The sequence below is a fragment of the Monodelphis domestica genome, chromosome 7 (assembly GCF_027887165.1).
Source record: "Monodelphis domestica isolate mMonDom1 chromosome 7, mMonDom1.pri, whole genome shotgun sequence".
Classification (NCBI taxonomy): Eukaryota; Metazoa; Chordata; class Mammalia; order Didelphimorphia; family Didelphidae; genus Monodelphis; species Monodelphis domestica.
The window spans coordinates 264,580,762-264,598,912 of NC_077233.1; the positions used below are offsets into that span (position 1 = coordinate 264,580,762).

General features: G+C 41.9%; 1 protein-coding gene across 1 annotated transcript in view; it reads left to right on the top strand.

Moving 5' to 3' along the window:
* Window positions 1-2,093: 2,093 nt before the first annotated feature.
* The window catches only part of LOC100016871 (integrin alpha-M), a 28,014-nt gene continuing 11,956 nt past the window's right edge, over window positions 2,094-18,151 (top strand). The window contains exons 1-14 of the mRNA XM_007497979.2: window positions 2,094-2,195; window positions 2,806-2,911; window positions 4,199-4,302; window positions 4,395-4,465; window positions 4,960-5,074; window positions 12,410-12,540; window positions 12,792-12,937; window positions 14,804-14,957; window positions 15,418-15,568; window positions 16,130-16,203; window positions 16,457-16,586; window positions 16,713-16,855; window positions 17,308-17,448; window positions 17,559-17,768. Coding sequence (XP_007498041.2) covers window positions 2,165-2,195; window positions 2,806-2,911; window positions 4,199-4,302; window positions 4,395-4,465; window positions 4,960-5,074; window positions 12,410-12,540; window positions 12,792-12,937; window positions 14,804-14,957; window positions 15,418-15,568; window positions 16,130-16,203; window positions 16,457-16,586; window positions 16,713-16,855; window positions 17,308-17,448; window positions 17,559-17,768 — 1,707 coding nt within the window. The 5' untranslated portion in view covers window positions 2,094-2,164. The remainder of the gene's footprint in view (window positions 2,196-2,805; window positions 2,912-4,198; window positions 4,303-4,394; window positions 4,466-4,959; window positions 5,075-12,409; window positions 12,541-12,791; window positions 12,938-14,803; window positions 14,958-15,417; window positions 15,569-16,129; window positions 16,204-16,456; window positions 16,587-16,712; window positions 16,856-17,307; window positions 17,449-17,558; window positions 17,769-18,151) is intronic.

Genomic DNA, 18,151 nt, shown 5'->3' on the forward strand with positions numbered 1-18,151 from the left:
GAGAAAACTTTATAAATTGTGAGAACTATGAGAAAGCTTTATTGTGTTGTTTGAATCTAGCTTCTCCTGGCTGTGGAATAGGACTAGTTCTGTCTGTGGCCTAGAGACCCTTAACTAAGGACCTAGATTATGCTCACCAGGAATCCAGTCAGATCCAAGGATTGAGGCAACAAGCTTTCTGGCATCATAATCTCAAGCAACCCTTATATCTTCTCTGAAAACTTGCCCCATGGAGGACAATCAATTATTGTTTCCATGCTCCTTTGATTGAATACAGATACTTGGGGGGGGGGGGGGATGGGATATCTCTCTTTCTGATCTCAGAGGAATGTACCTCTTCACTCTCTCCTTCCCAACTTGGAAAGCCTCTAATTTTTCCTTTAATTACATATAGATTACCTAATTTTTCATCCTGGTTTGCATCCTGTTAATTGTTTTTAATAAATAAAAATCTCTCTTGTTATATTAAATTTAAAAGGTTTTTATGCAAATAAAACCAATGTAACCAAGATTAGAGGGAAAGTGGAAATCTTGATAAAACTGTTTTTTAACAAGTTTATATAGAGAGAACTGGATCACATTTATAAGAATGTGAATCATTCCCTAATTGATAAACGTTCAAAGGAGGTGAATAGGCAGTTTTCAGGTAAAGAAATTAAAACTATCTATAATTACATGAAAATTTCTCTAAATCACTACTGATTAGAAAAAAGTCAGATTAAAACAACTCTGAATATCATCTCACACCTATTAGATTGTCTACATGATAGAAAAGAAAGAACGGTAAATGTTAGAAGGGATGTGGGAGAATTGGGACACAAATGCACTGTTGGAGGAGATGTGAATTGATCCTACCATTCTGGAGAACAATTGGGAACTTTGCCTTAAGGATTATAAAACTGTATATATCTTTTGATCCAATAATATCACTATTAGATCTATATTGTAGGATTTAAAATTAATATTGAATACTTCTAGTATTTTTTAAAGTTTATTATCTGACCAAATAGAACCATATGACTAAGTTTTCTATCTGCTCAAAAAAGCCTGCTCCACCAAAGCCACCACAGGAAGGAAAAAGAGCTGAGAGACGGAATTCCACTGAATTTATCTCCTGTCTATGTCAGCACATAATGACAGGAAAAGAGTAGGGTTCTGGGAATTGTAGTTTTGTTGGAGATTGTAGTTTTTAGGGTAACAGATTCAAATTGCACAGTATCCCAAAGAGATATTTTAAAGGGGGATGGAGAAGGACTTATTTGTATAAGATACTTGAATTGGAAATAGAGGGGATGATCATCAATTGGAGAATGACTGACAGAATTGTGGTAAATGATCATGATGAATTTCTGCTATAAGAAATAATGAGCAGGATGGTTTCAGAAAAATCTGGGAGGACTTACATGTACTGATACTAAGTGAAATGGGCAGAACCAGGAGAATATTGTATATAGCAAAAGCAATCTTGCACAATGATCAACTATGAATGACAACTATTCTCAATAATATGAGGACCCAAGAAAATTCCAAAGGACTCATGATCAAAAATGCTATTCATCTCCAGAGAAAGAACTGATGGAGTCTAAATGCAGATAGAAGCATGTGCTTTTTTATTTTATTATTTTTGTGTGTTTTTGGTTTGCTTTCTTTTATAATATGACTTATATGGAAATATGTTTTGCATGATCACTTATAACCTATATCAAATTGCTTATCATCTCAGGAAGTGGGGAAGGGGATGGGTTGAGAGGAGAGAATTGGAGCTCAAAAATTTTTTTAAAGTATGTAAAAAATATTTTTACATGTAATTGGGGAAAATATTATTTTAAAATTTAAAATAACCAAGTGGCATTCACTAAGGCTTTTATTTTTTTTTTTCAAATTACCCTCCATGGGAACCATTTGATCTCTAGTTAGAGAACTCTGTGGAAAGCAGTGGGGAAGGAGTAGACCTCAAGATAGGTCACTGTGGGTTAGGTAGAAAGGGAGTCTAAAGGCAGGAGCAAGTTATTTTCTTATCTTTTTCTTTTTTTGTCACTTCCTGACCCATAATCCTTGGTTAGTTATCAGGCTTTTCTACTTCCCTATTTCAACATCTACTTATCCAAACTCATCAGCCCTCTCGAACTCTGATAACTCCGGAGCTCCTCGAATCTTTTAAACCATGGCTATTGGTTCCTTTATCTTACTAACTGGTGAGTTAAGATCCTTCAAAGTAGATAGTTGTAACACCATTAAGTTGGAAAGTTACAAATGAAGGAACAGGATACTTGAATTAAGGGGAAATGGTGGGGGTAGGATGTAAAAGCTAATTGTGGAGGCATAGATAAGGAGTCTGCCATTTCTAGAAAGGTATGAAAAGGAAAACCTTAAAGATAAGATGACTGGATTTTAGAAGAAATTTTAGAAAGTCTAGTATGGCAAAAGGGGTGGGTGGGTAGGTGGGGCAGGAACCAAGGGAGAAAGCTGATTATTTGGATTCTGGTAATAAATTAGCAAGTTTGGGTGTAAAATAGAGGAAGATTATGACCAGCCATCTGTAGGAGTTTCCAGGCAATGTGAGAGCAATTGGAGCAACTCACCAGGGTCCATGCACAGAAAATAAAGCCTACCAGTGTAAGATACTAAATTTTCTGGGAATAAGTTGAATATGAAAAAATGTGGATTTGGGAAGAGAGGTTGAAACTCAGGATGCTTGTGATCCAAGAAAGACAGAAACAAATGAAATTTGAAAGAGAAAAAACTGATTTTTGTGAAGGACAGTTGAGAAAAGCTGGTGGCAAGGAGGATAATCTCTCTTTACAGCCCTGACCTTTTGCTGCGGCTTCAACTTGGATTCAGAACACCCCAAGATCTTCCAGATGGACAGAGATGGGTTTGGACACAGTGTAGTACAGTTTAAAGGATCCAGGTAAGAACATGAGGAAAATTTGACCAGGAGAAACTTCTGAACAATTCCCACTTCTCCACACCCTGTGGCTTCTTCCCTTTGATTTCCTCCTTCTCCCCCTTTTTTCTTTGTGTCTTTCTTCTAAAGTAAAAGTCTTAACCTTTCTATTCTAGAGTGCTATTCAGATGGAACCAGACCTTGGCTGAGAACTGTAGCAGTTCCCCTACTCAGACTTCTCACATCATTATCTGATTGCACAAATTCTAGCTTCTCACAAGTGCTCTGTGTGACCCTGGGAAAATCTCTGAAACTCTCAGTACTCTCAAAGGTGTCAAAATTCAAATAGACATAGATTCTTGCAGGTGAATAGATTTTGAACACCATGAATGAATAACTTCTTTGTTGTATCATACTTTGATTTATTTTGTTGCAGAATTCCCAATTATATTCTAATCTAGTTCAGGCTACACTGGGGAGTGTTAATGGGCCACGTATGGACAGGCAGCATGTATCAAACATATAACCCTGCGTGGCAGTCTCAGAACTCCCAAGTAAATCTGAACCAGCATAAATCAAAATACAATACAACAGATTATATTAATCTGTGGTTTTCCACACCAGTAAGGGGACCAGAAGAATCAAAGTCCTTAGACTTCCTAGAAGTTTCCAGGGGAGCTCCGACACTTGTTCCCAGGGATAGTCCTTGTGGTATCTATTCCCAGCCAAGCTTCCACCTCTACTACAAATAAATTCATAGAGCTGGAAGGGACCTCAGAGGCCATCTAATCCAACCCCCTCATTTTACGGTTGACAAAATTGAGTTCTAATGACTTGCCTATGGTCACATAAGTAACAAACACTCAAGAAGTGGGATTTGAATTCAAGTGCCCTGATTCCATGATCTTTCCATTCTACCATGTTCCTAAAAAATGCCCAAGATCTATCCTGAAACTATGGCAGTGATTTTATTTTTTATCTTTTTAAAGAATTAATTTGATCATCATCAGCAACACGAAAGTGTCAGCACATGAAGACCAACAAAACAATCAGATTGCATGGAAAACCTTGAAGTTTTATTATACTTGAGTTTTTTTCGATATTTAACAAATTTAACAAAAGACAAAATAGCCATCTGCTTATTTCTCCTTCTAAATATCTTTTTGTTTACTTCTGTGTACTTAAATTTTTTATTGTTACTTTTTAAAATTGTTACTTTATGGCAGTGATTTTAGACAGGGAGAGATGAACACAGGAAACTATGTGCGAAGGAAGATGAGGTTTTAGATGTGTCTATCTGTACTTAACCAGAGTTGTGGTTGGAGCCCCCTTGGAGAAGGGATCCCTGAATCAGACAGGACGCCTCTATGATTGTGAATACAGCACTGGAAGATGCCAGCCTGTCCTTCTACAGAGTGAGTAACGGCTTCCCCTCTGGACTCTGGAGTCCGCTGGCTCCAAGCCCCCTGGCCCAGGCAAATACAATTTTGAGTGTTTTTCTCTCTAGTTCCATCCGATGCGGTGAATATGTCTTTAGGCCTGACCCTGCGTGCGACCACCAGTCCTTCTCAGCTCGTGGTAAGCTTGCCAAGAAATGGAAGTTGAAATTAGGCAGCTAGTTGGCATGACAGGGAGAGTACTGGATTTGACGTCAGCAAGACCTAGCTGAAGTAGGTCACTTCTCCCCTTTGTAGAATGAAGGAGCTGGAACTGATGACTTCTAAGGTCCTAAATATATGACTCTAGACCCTTTGGTCCTAAGTCAGTGTGACCTAGGACCTGGAGGGATCCTTCAATCCTTAAATCAGTGTAAGCTAAGGACAAGGGAGAAGAGCTGGGCGGCTCAGTGAATAACCAATGTGGCCTCAGACATTTCCTAGTTGTGTGACTGTGGGCAAGTCTCTTAACCCTGTTTATCTAGACCTTACTGCTCTTCTGCCTTAGAACCAATATTCAGTATCAATTCTAAGACAAGGTAAAGACTTTTTAAAAAGTTAAGGGGGAGAATTCTAGCACTCTTGATCCTCAGTCAGTGTGGAATCTCTGTATCCTTTCTTCTCTCTGCCCCATAGGCATGTGGCCCCACAGTGCACCAACTTTGTGGAAAGAGCATCTTCCTGAATGGTTTCTGCTTCTTACTGAATTCCAGCCTACAAGCTGTCCAGAAAGTCCCTGCTGCCCTTCAGGGTAAGCCTCTGTTAGCCTGGTCCTTAGATGAGTCCTCTGCATCATCCATAAGTCACTGGCTGGTCCCTGACCACAGAGAGAACATGAAACGCCCTTCACTGAGGGGAAAGGTCTGCCCTTACTCTAGAGTAGAAGCCACTGGGAACAAAAAGCAGAAGCTTCTGGCCAGGCTGAGAGTTCTTCTTTGCCCATTTTATTTGAGCCAGGGTGGGAGTATCCCCATTCTAGAAGTGGACAGCTAGGAACTACTTTATTTTTTAAAACTCTTACCTAACAACTTGGAATATATATACTTAGGTATTGTTTACAAGGCTCATCTACTCTTTATAATCTTGATCATTGGCATAGTAGGGCATATTATAAGGGCTCTTAACCTAGGGTTCATAAGCTTTAAATACATTTATATACACATACACACACAAGCACAGCAGCCAGAGTGGTTACAGTGATTTGGTCAGGGAGATCTGAGTTCAAATCCAGCCTTAGATACCTCCTAGCTCAGGGACCCTGGGCAAGTCACTTAACCTTTTTTTGCCTGGCAAAGGGATCCATTGGATCCACTGGAGGAGGAAATGGCAAAATAGTCCAGGTTCCTTGCCAAGAAAACCCCATGGATAGCTATGATCCATGGGGTAATGAAGAGTTAGAGAGGACTGAATGACTGAACAACAATGAATATGCACATAGATAGATAGATAGATAGATAGATAGATAGATAGATAGATAGATGGATGAATGGATGGATGGATGGATGGATGGATGGATGGATGGATGGGTAGACAGATGGACAGACAGATGGACAGAGACAGACAGATAGATAGATAGATAGATAGATAGATAGATAGATAGATAGATGGATGGATGAATGGATGGATGGGTAGACAGATGGACAGATAGATGGACAGAGACAGACAGATAGATAGATAGATAGATAGATAGATAGATAGATAGATAGATAGATACACACATATATAACTACATTTAAATATAATTGTTTTCTTTTAAATTTTATGTATTTTATCTTACAAATTTAAATACATTGTTCTAAGGAGGGTTATATTGGTTTCACCAAACTATTGAAGAGGTCTACAACACAAAAAGAGTTAAGAATCTCTCTTATAGCTGGATTGAAATGATTTCAGCGTCAGGAACACTTGGGGGTGAGTCTTGCTTCTGCATTATGACCCTGAACAACTCACAACTCCTCAGTGCTCTAGGCAGATCTCTAAGATAAGAAAGTTCTGACCTGCCAATAACCTATCAGGGATTTTCTCCTACCAATGAAATCACAAGTCGACTCCTTTTCTGATCCCATTGTCCAGTCTTCCTCTTGTAACCCCAAAGAAAAGACCTGTGCATTGGGGGAGAGAAAGGACTCCCATTCAGAGGTAAGCACCCAGAAGGAAGGAAGTGATTCTTGTCTTTTTTAGGAAATGATTCTTGTCTTTTTTAGGATCCTCAACTCAGTAGTTAGCCCAATGCCTGTCATCTGGAAAAAGTGATAGTTTAGTTTCCTCATTGCCTATTTTAATCCTTTCGATTTATTTTTCTTCTCTAATTGTTACTGCTAACATTTCTAATACAATATTAAATAATGGTGGTGATAATGGTCATCCTTGCTTCGCTCCTGATCTTATTGGGAAAGCTTCTAATTCATCACCATTATAGATGATAGTTTCTGATGATTTTAAATAAATTATTATGAGGGGATTTAATAGGAAGCATTTGATAAAGTGTTCTTGTGATAAATTCTTCTTGACAGACTGATTAACTTTTCTGGTAAATGGAGGTGGATTGTGATGTAGAAGCACGGGAGGATGTTTTCTGCTTCTGAAGTGAAAAAATCAAATTAAAGAAATATTTATTGAGTCTCTGTTGTTGTCAGAGCCCTGCACAGACCAGAGAGGGACAAAAACAAAACATAAATAAAACATCGATGGTTCCTATCTTCAAGGGATGGAGGGGGGAGGTGTTGAGAGGCACATAAAAGTATACAATTAAACGTAATGCAATGTAGAATGTGAATGTATGCGAGAGATACTCTGAACTATGAAAGTTCATGAGAGGACATGTTCTGGGAGAACTGGCACTTATGTTTGGTTTGTATAATCATGAAGAGTAATATCTTCTTTAGAGAGCGATGTTGTTGGTGTCCGCTATGATCAGCCATTTACTTCCTTCAAGAGAGGGGGGACCATGCAAAGAATTGGAAACTAAAGGAATGCCCCTCATTTGGGGAATAGCTGAATAAATTACAGTATATTGATGTGGGCTAACAGTGGGCAGAAAGGGGCAGTAATAGGAATGGGAAACCCATACTCTAAAACCCCATAGATTGTTCAATTATCCACTTGGTGTACTAGATCTGTAACATTCTATACTAGACATCAGCTCTGTTCTTAGAAATAATTAATTACCTATAGTGGTCATCCAATGTACCACATCTCCTCCCCCCACCCCCACCATATTCCCATTCTAGAAGGGCAGCAAGACCTCTTCAGCATTGACAAATGATGACAAGGTGAACAATGGAAGAACATGGAACCTGTGCACTGGGGGCTCTGGCATTCCAGAAGAATCCCCCAATCTTGCACATACTCCTTTTTCCCTATGGACCTCCATCTGGGTTTGGAAAGGGAGATGCTGAGCTATCAGACCCCAATAAATATGCCAACCCTGATCCACAGGATGTGGAAACTGCCACTCTACAATGGGAGCTGCCACTCTACAACAGAGCTGTTACTCCATACTATAAGCTCCAGAGAATCTACTCTACTAGCACTGGGGCTTACCCATCAACCCTAGGGTTACCTGATTAGCTCCTAGATTATTCCACCAGCTATTAGGCTATTATACCACCAAAAACCACTTCATCTTCAAATAAAATTCTTTTCTTATTTCTGGATTGAACTAGAATTTGAGTCTCTCATTCTCAGGATGAGACCCTACAAACCTAGGTTTGTTTCTCCCACATCAATACGATGGTGATGTATGGTGCTATAAGTAATGATGAACAGGATGATTTCAGAAAGAGCTGGGAAGACCTACAAGAAGGGATGCAGAGTGAAATAAGCAGAACCAGGAAAACACTGTACACAGTAACTGCAATATTAGTCTAGTCTAGTGGTAGTCTCTCGGTGACCAAGAATGACTATTGTCTTTGTGCATTATCATCTATTGATGTACCCTCATGTGGCTTTGAAGTCCAAAGGCTGAGCACAGAGTTTGTGGCACATGGGGCATGGGACGCCAGTTGTTAAGGGAGGTGCGGCTGTGGCCTGGTGTCGGCGTTCACACACAGCGGCAAGACGTCGACGTCGCTCATCTTCAAAGGTGATGGCAGCATGGTGAATGTGGGTTCGCCAGCTGCTTCTGTCAGAGGCAGTGAGTTCTAGTTGCTTTGGTGTCATGCCAGCCCACTTCAAGTTGGACTTTAGCTGATCCTTGAATCTTTTCTTTGGTCGGCCTTGTTTCCTGAGTCCGACTGACAGTTCACCATAGAGTACCTGTCTTGGTATTCGCTGTGGGTCCATGCAGATGACGTGTCCAGACCATCGTAGCTGGGTTTGGAGGACTTCGATGCTGGTGGAGTTGGCTCTGTTGAGGACTTCCTGATTGGTGATTCGGTCCTGCCATCGGATTCTCATGATTGACCAGAGAGAGCGTTGGTGGAATTGCTCCAGCTGTTTCATGTGCTTCCGGTACAGTGTCCATGTCTCACAACTGTACAGGAGTGAGCTGAGGACCACTGCGTTGTACACTTTGAGCTTCGTCGCAGTGCTTACACCGCTGTGTTGGAGGACTTTGGAGCGCAGCCACCCCAGTGCCTGGCTGGCCTTTTGGACCCTGGCATTGATCTCATGGTCTAGGGACCCGTCGTTGGCGATGGTGCTGCCCAGGTACATGAAGGTGTTGACGTTAGAAAGCTGCATGCCGTCGATTGTAATGCATGGCTGGTTAGTTGGCCTCCCTGGTGCAGGTTGGAACAGCACCTCTGTTTTGCTGAGGCTGATAGTCAGGCCAAACAGCTTTGTTGCGGTGGAGAACCTGTCCACAATGGTTTGAAGATGATTTTCTTGGTGGGCCATGAGAGCACAGTCATCTGCAAAGAGAGTTTCCAGGATGAGTCTCTCTGTTGTCTTTGTTTTTGCAGTCAGGCAGCAAAGGTCGAATAGTGAGCCATCCAGTCGGTATTTGATGTAGATGCCCAGGTCTAGATCCATCACAGCATGTCGTAATATTTGGGTGAAAAATAGGTTGAATAGTACCGGAGTGAGGACACAGCCTTGTTTCACGCCATTGGAGATGTTGAAGCGATCAGAAGTCTCTCCACCAGATAGGACTTCCCCTGTCATGTCTACATGAAATAGCTGGACAGTTTGACGAATTTTGCTGGGCAACCGAGCTTGCTGAGGATCACCCACAATGCGTTCCTGTTCACTGTGTCGAACGCCTTTGTCAGGTCTATGAAGACAATGTAGAGACTCAGGTTCTGCTCAAGGCATTTTTCCTGCATTTGCCTCACCATGAAGACAATGTCGATGGTGCTGCGATCTGGTCGGAAGCCACATTGTGATTCAGGCAGGTTCTACTCTGAAACAGATGACAGGAGTCTGTTGAGTATAACAAGGGCAAGGATCTTTCCAGCAGGAGCGTAGTTGTCACAGGCTGCTCGTGCGCCTTTGTTCTTGTATAAGACTACAATGGAGGCATCTCTGAGTTCTGGGGCCATGTCTTCCTCTTCCAATATGCTGGTCAGCACTATGTGGAATGCCTCAAGTGCCTTTCCATTTAAGGCCTTGTACACCTCAGTTGGGATCCCGTCTTTACTGGGTGCCTTGCCTGCACTCATTTGTTTAATGGCTTTTTGGACTTCCTCTATTGAAGGAGGGACGTCAAGTTGTTCAATGGTGCAGTTTGGGGGGATCTGGTCAATGGCGCTTTGGTCGACTGAAGAGGGTTGTTTGAGAAGCTGACTGAAGTGTTCTTTCCACCTGTTGCTGATGCCTTTTTTATCTTTCATGAGAGTGTCACCATCAGAGGATAGCAAGGGAGTGGTGGTGGGTTTTAATGGCCCATAGACAGTCTTGAGGGCACTGAAAAATTGTTTGTAGTTTTTCATATCAGCAAACCGCTGGATTTCTTCTGCCTTTTTTTCCCACCATCGGTCTTGCATCTTCTTGATCTCACGCTGCGCCGTGGCTTGGAGAGACTTGAATCTGTCCTTTTTAGGAGCAGAGTTTGGGTTATTTTGCCACTCCATAAAGGCTTTGTTCTTCTCGCTCAATAGGTCTTCAATAGCAGTGTTGTTCTTGTCGAACCAGTCCTGGTGGTTGCGTTGTTTGGGGCCTAGGACTGCCTTTGATGTTTCCTTCACTGCGTCTCTGAACTGGTTCCATTTCTCGGTTGAGCTTCCAGTGAGTGGTCCCCTGGCAGACAGTTTGTCGTCCAGGCAGGACTGGAATGTTTGCAAATAAGATGGATCTCTAAGACAACTCACGTTGTAAAATGCGCGAACTGTCTGGGCACATTTTGGATGGCGAGGCGCAATGCGCATTTGAAGAGTCGCTCTAACCAATCGGTGGTCTGTCGAGCATTCAGCTCCTCTCATGACTCTGGTAATCTGTACATCCTGGATGTCTCGCCGGCGTACAATGATGTAGTCAATGAGATGCCACTGTTTTGATCGTGGGTCATCCACGTTGTTTTATATTTGTTCGCCATTCTGAACACAGTGTTCGTGATGGTGAGTTCGAACTCTGAGCATTTGCTAAGTAGCAGTAGGCCATTGTTGTTCATTTTGCCCATGCTGTGTTTGCCGAGCACTCCTTTCCATCTTTCATGGTCCTGGCCAACGCAGGCATTGAAGTCTCCCAGTAGTATCAGCTTGTCATTTGTGGGCACTGAGTGCAGGACGGCACTCAGGTCAGAGTAGAACTGCTCGATGGTCTCCTCTGTGCTGGTCAGTGTTGGGGCATATGCGCTGATGACTGTGGCATAACAGTATTTGCTGAGAGGCAAACGGATCTTCATGAGCCTCTCGCTGATGCCCACAGGCAAGACTGGCAGCTGTTTGAGCAAACTGGTCTTGATAGCCAGGCCAACACCGTGGACTCTGTCTTCATTTGTGGCTCCACCTTTCCAGAAGAAGGTGTATCCAGTGATGGGTTCTCTGAGTGACCCCTCTTCTAGTAAGTGTGTTTCGCTTAGGACTGCTATGTCGATGTTATATCGCGCCAGTTCTTTACCGATTAGAGCTGTTCTTCTCTCAGATCTTGGGGTATTCTCTCTATCAAGTAATGTCCTGATGTTCCATGCTCCTAGTAGGAGTTTCTTTGTATTTTGTTTCTTTTGATTTCAACAGCTTAAAGGGGATGACCCGCCAGCCGCGGTGTGCTGACCGGGTGTTTGTAGGGCAGGCAATGTTTGGGACACCTTTTCTAGTCCTCTCCCTTGATTAGGGTGAGCAGTGCTGTCCTAGAGAGGGCTGCTCAGTCACCCAGGATGCTGCCGAACGTCCCTGCTGCCCACAGGGCCGAGTGACCACTGGTCTGTGGGCCGCCTACATGCAGGATCATGACTACAACTGCCAGTGGTCACCTCCACCTGTTGCGTCACCACTCCCCCATTGCCGCAGGTCTTGAAGAGGGTGGACTGGACAGGGTCAGGATAGATGAGTGTGCACAAAGATATTTGTGCGTGAAAGAGATTTAAGTGGAAAAGTCGATGCACAGAGACAGTCCGACTCTCTCGGCGTTGGAAGCCTGGGTCCATTGGCACAAAAATTGTTACGTCTGGAGACTTCCTCAGCTGCATTGGGTGGCCATGTTGTCTTTTGTGCTCCAACATGCCCTAAGCACTCCACAGTGCTTTGCTGCATCTCCATCTCAGCCATTGAACCTTCTATGGAACGATCAAATGTGACAGACTTAGCTACTAATAACAGTGCAATGATCCAGAACAATTCTGAGGAATTTGTGACGAAAATGCTATCTACTTCCAGAGAAACAACTGTTTGAGTAGGAATGCAGAAGAAAACATATGATTTATCTCTTGTTTATTTAGGTATATGCTTTGGGATTTGGGTTTTATAAGATGATTCATTTACAAAAATGAGTAATATGGAAATATGTTTTGTGTGATAGTAAATGCATAACCCAGATTTAATTGCTTGCCAGCTCCAGGTGGAAAGATGGAGGGGAGATAATTTGGATCACATAACTTCATAAAAGTTATGTGGAAATTTGTTATTAAAATAATAATAATAATTTTTTTTTAAGAGAGAAGGTCATGATTCTATGCTGGACAATTTTTTTTCTCTTCCCCCTTTTCCAGAGTGTCCTAAACAAGAAAGTGACATTGTATTCCTGATTGATGGTTCTAGTAGCATTCGAAGAGAGGAATTTCCAAGGATGAAGGAATTCGTCAGGACAATAATGGGTCAATTCAGAGGAACCAACACCCTGGTGAAGAAACCTTGGGGTGGATTGAAGGATAGTTGAGTTCTGTTACTAGAAACAAGTGGAATTGGAGGAGGTTTTAGGAGCAGAGAAGTTTTAAGATTGGGTAGGGAAGGGGTCAGCTAGATGGGGACAACTGGATTGTAAAAGTCAGATGTAAGGTCAAATAGAGCTTAATGTTTCTGAGTGATGGTTCTGAACAGGGGACATTTTCTTCAAAGTAATCCCAGGCTATTTTTTCTTTTTTTTCTCCCCAGTTCTCTCTGATGCAGTATTCTAATGACTTCCGGATCCATTTTACCTTCAATATTTTCAAGAATAATCCTGACCCAGGAATTTTGGTGAATCGGATTGAACAGCTGGGGGGGTTGACCTTTACTGCGACAGCCATTCAAAAAGTAGTGTAAGATCTTACCTCTTCCTGTAGACCCATTCAAGGACAGCCCTGTTGTGTTTCTTCTTCAAGTACCAAATCAATAGAATCTTTCCCTTTTTTGGAATTCTTTTTTTTAACCCTTACTTTTCTATCTTAGTAACAACTCTAAGATGGAAGGACAAGCAAGGGCTAGGCAAACAGGGTTAAGTGACTTGCTCAGGGTCACACAGCTAGAAAGTATCTGAGACCACATTTCAATTCAGGTCCTCCTGATTTCCAGGTTTGGCCTTATATCCACTCTGCCATCTAGATGCCTTCCCCTTTAGAATGCTAATGTCAAGACCTAAGACTTACTGATCTTGCATGTTGATCTTAAGAGTGAATCAAGAACTAATAGGAGATACAAATCATCTTCTTTGGCATTTCCCCAGTTCTCTCCCCAAATACTATGGAAACTATATTGGAAACCTGTCCATTTTGCTGACTTCAGGAAAAGCTAGAGTCTGGGACCTCTAGTGAACAGGATAGATTTACATACATATAGAATACAGGGATCTTTGGACTTTGGAATCTCAGGCAACTTCCTCTGCTCTTCTCTCTTTGCTATGAGCACTTGTTTCCTGACTCATCATTGGAACCAGCCAGATTTTAGGATTTCATTCAGCTTTCTGATATGTCCATCCCTGAACTGGTTTCATATTTACAAGGTTGATGTAATTTCCTCACCAAAGTCAACCAGTTCATACTTTAATGGAGAATGATCTCCATGAGATTAAAAAAATAAACAAACCCCTTACCTTCTGTCTTAGAATTGATACTGAATGCTGCTTGTAAGACAGATGAATGGTAAAAGCAAGGCAATTATAGATAAGCAACTTACATGTGTCTGAGGTCAGATTTGAACCCATGACCTCCAATATTCAGGCTTGGAACTCTATCCACCTAGCTACCTAATATATGAGATCTTGAGACTAGAACCATAAACTAGGAGCCAGAAAGCCTGAGACTGACTTACTGGGAAACCCTAGGCAAGTTATTTAACTTCATTTTTCTTCTCCATAAAGTGAGGGTAGTTAATATTTGTCTTGCATTTCTTCTTGGTTGTTAAGAGGATAAAATAAGATAACTGATATGAAAGCGTTCTGAAAGTCAAGATGTTCTATACAAATTTAGTGTTATCATTATTAGAATGTTGCCCTTTCTCTCTTCTCTTTCCATTCCCAGAAGGTATCCCCTTTTTGTATCTCAGTTTATAATATACTATCTTGGGGCATCTCCGAGAATTACAGATTTAGAATGGGAAAGGACCTTAGATATCTTTGAGTCGAATCCCCTGATATTACAAATGAGAAGAACAAAGGCAAGAATTTGGACAACGGTGTCATGGTCATACACCCAGTAAGCTTTACAGGTGACATTGGAAACCAGGTCTTCCTGACACTGAGTTCAGCCTGTTATCCACTAAGCCACACTGATTTCCACAAGTCGGGCATATCTCAGGATTATACTTAGAGGCTATTTTATTCCTCCAGTCTGAATATTAGGAAAACTCAGGTTCAAATCCTACTTCAAATACTTAATAATTGCATAATTCTAGGGAAGTCACTTAACCAGTTTGGATCTCATTTTCAATTGTATAATTCTAGGCAATTCATTTAATTTATTTAACCTTTACCACTCCATTTGCCCTACAAGAACTCAGGACCATGTTTTGATCTCATTTTCTTTGTCTGTGAAATGAAATTGGAACTCAGCGATGTCTGAACTTCTTTCTGATCCCATGAACTAGCTTTGTCTTTATGTACATCACATGACTGAAATTTCCTCCTCAAGTCTGTCATGACTAAGTTTGGCAGGAATATGAGATGTTCTCCTTTTCACTTTCTGGGACAGGAAAGAAATCTTTCAGAGCTGGAATGGAGCTCGGAAGGATGCCGTCAAGATCCTCATTGTCATCACTGATGGGAGGAAGGAAAGCGATAGGCTGGAGTATGAAGACGTCATCCCTCTGGCAGAGAAAGCAGGAATTATCCGATATGCAATCGGAGTATGGGACAAGAAAAGCTTTTCTCTGGCTATTTTCTTTTGGGGAGGATGATCCTCATTATTGCTTCACCTCCCTTGCAACTTCTTTCAGATATAAATATGTCCTTTATATAGTTCTTTCTACATGAATAGCAAACTCTTTCTACTTCATAAGACCATTGAAATAGAGTTGTAAAGGACCTAAGAGGCCATCTAGTCCAATCTCCTCATTTTACAGATGAGGAAACTGAGACCCAGATGCATTAAGTGACTTGTCCAAAGTCATACAGGTAGCAATCATCAGAGGTAGGATTTGAACTTGGTTCCTTTGACAGCACATTTTGCTCTTTCCATTCTACCATGCTGCCTGTCTAGCTATTTTCTCTGGATAGAACTGGCAATTTTGTTTTCATCAGAGATTTCTAAAAGGTAAGAATCTGCTCCCACACTGACCCTGGTTCTGCTGCTGTCCCTGGTGATAGGTGGGAAATACCTTTACCACTCCATCTGCCCTACAAGAACTCAGGACCATCGCCTCCCAGCCATCACAGGAGCATGTGTTTCAGGTGAATAACTTTGCTGCTCTGAGGAACATCCAGAACCAATTGCAAGAGAAGATCTTTGCCATTGAAGGTAAAATGGAATTTCTAGTGCCCAAGTCCAGGTCCAGCACAGCCCACTTCCAGGGGTTAGTGCTCAGGATAGAGCATTGGGTCTTTAGTCAGGAAGACCTAAGTTCAAATCTGTCCTCAGACACACGAGTTGTGTCATAGTAGGCAAGACACTTAATTTCAGTTTGCCTCAGTTTCTTCAACTACAAAATGGGGACAATAACACCTACCTGAAAAGGTTAGTGTGAGGATCAAATTACATAGCACCATATGTATTAGAAAAAGAACAACTGACACATAGTAGGCACATTAATAAATGCTTGTTTCCCTCATCCTATGCCCCCCCAAAGCAACCCATTTCTCAGGCCCTAACTCTTCGTATTTTACTTCCTGAAATTAGCTTTCCCCCACTTCTACCACAATCCCTATGTATTGGTTCCAAGTCTTTTACTGTCCTCTCTAGGTTCCATTTTCTGACTCTAAGAACTCTCAACATACCAAAGGGCATACTAAGAACTTTCAACGTACATTCCCTGAAAATCTAAAGCAACTTTCTGAATTCACAAGTCTTGCCTCCTCACAGGTACCCAATCAGGAAAAAGTAGTGTTTTTGAGCATGAGATGTCTCAAGCGGGGTTCAGTGTTGTGCTTTCTCAGGTGAGTTCCTCCCCTTAGAAGACTGGGGACCCCGAGAGGGGAGAATAGACTGACAAGAGAGACTGAGTTGTGTTTAGGAAACTGTTTCTATTCTGAATAGGAAAAGTAGGTTCTTCCTTGACTTTTTCCTGATGAGGGATTGGGTTGTTGGGGAGCAAATACATTATCTTTGAAATGTAGAATAGGGATTCCCTCCACATTTCAAATTTGTTCACCCTCTCCCCGACCCAAGTCTCATCCATTTTCCTCCCAGGCAGGGCCAGTGCTTGGAGCTGTGGGGAGCTTTGGTTGGTCTGGAGGTTTCTTCCTATACCCCAAAGGTGGGGCCCCTGTGTTTACTAAGACAGAAAAAGAGGATGTTGACATGAGTGCTGCTTATCTGGGTAAGGATGGGCTGAAAGAGAGAAGGGAAAATGAAAGGGAAGGCCATCAAATCTAGAAAAAGAAGGAAGAACAGACGATATCAAGAATGAAGAAAGGGCAAATCCACTGGTCTTTTATCTCTTCAGGCTATTCCATGGAAATGGCTTTTCAGAATGGGGTTCAAAAGCTTGTCCTAGGGGCCCCTCGCTACCAACACATTGGAAAGGTCATCATCTTCACTCAGATTTCAAGTGGATGGAAACAAACAGCTGAGATCAAAGGGATACAGGTGAAGGTGAAAGGGTGAGGTGCAAGGATCCAGTTCAAACTGGCTGGTGAGAGCTGATTGTTAAATTTTCAGGGTAATCATTCACATCTGATAAAGTAGCAATTGCTACACAGCAGGGCTTGATTTATGTTATTGTTGGTTGCCTAGACTTTAAAAAATGATGGAGAAAATGTTAATGATAAAACTTGAAAATGTGGTCAGTATTCCCCTCAAAAGCCAGTTGTTTAACATTTACCAAAGGGTCAGAAAAAGTAAGGGATTCTGAGAGAAAAGGTATTCTATGGAAAATGATGGAGACAGCTCTGGTGCTTCAGGAAACTTTAGGGTTACAGGGATGAAGATGCTTACACATGGAAGAAGTAGACTATGACTACTTTTTGTTGCCAGTACTTCTAGAAGTGCACTGGGGAGAGCATCAGGAAAACATATGATTTCAGCCTCTATCTACTTAGGTTGGTTCCTATTTTGGAGCAACACTCTGTCCTGTGGATGTGAACCAAGACCAAAACACTGACCTGATCTTCATTGGAGCCCCCCATTATTATGAAGAAAACCGAGGGGGTCAAGTACATGTCTGTAGCTTACCTACACAGGTAAGTAGCTGAATGGAGTGCAGGCATTTCTGAGCAGAGAAGAATGTCTGAGATTCATGACGGGAAATGTTACTTGGGTTTTGAAGCCAATGGTCATTTTCATTTTTCAGAGAGCTCAATGGCGCTGTGAGGCTACTGTCTGGGGACAGCAGGGACACCCCTTGGGCCGTTTTGGAGCAGCCCTGACTGTGCTGGGGGACATAAATGGTGATCAGTTAACAGATGTGGCTGTGGGGGCACCAGGGGAGGAAGAAAACCATGGAGCTATCTATGTGTTTCATGGAGTAGCTGGATCCAGCATCAATCCCTCTTACAGCCAGGTGAGGCTTTATGTCCATATTGTTTTATTGTTCAGTCATTTTTCATTCATATCTGAAGCTCTGGAAACCTATTTGGGGTTTTGCTGGCAAAGATACTGGAGTAGTTTGCCATTTCCTTCTCCAAATGCATGTTACAGATAGGGAAACTGAGGCAAACAGGATGAATTGGCTTGTCCAGGATCACATAGCTAATAAGTGCCTGAGGTTAAATTTGAACTCAGAAAGAAGATGAAATAAAAATCCTTCCTAGATGGATGGGAGATGATAACCACCCACCGAGGGACCTCTTCGGGACCAGTAAAGCACAAAAACCCTTGTCTCTAGAAACAAAGTTATTTTTTTAATAATAGGAGTAAAGGGGAAATGATAGGGAGGTTCCTAAA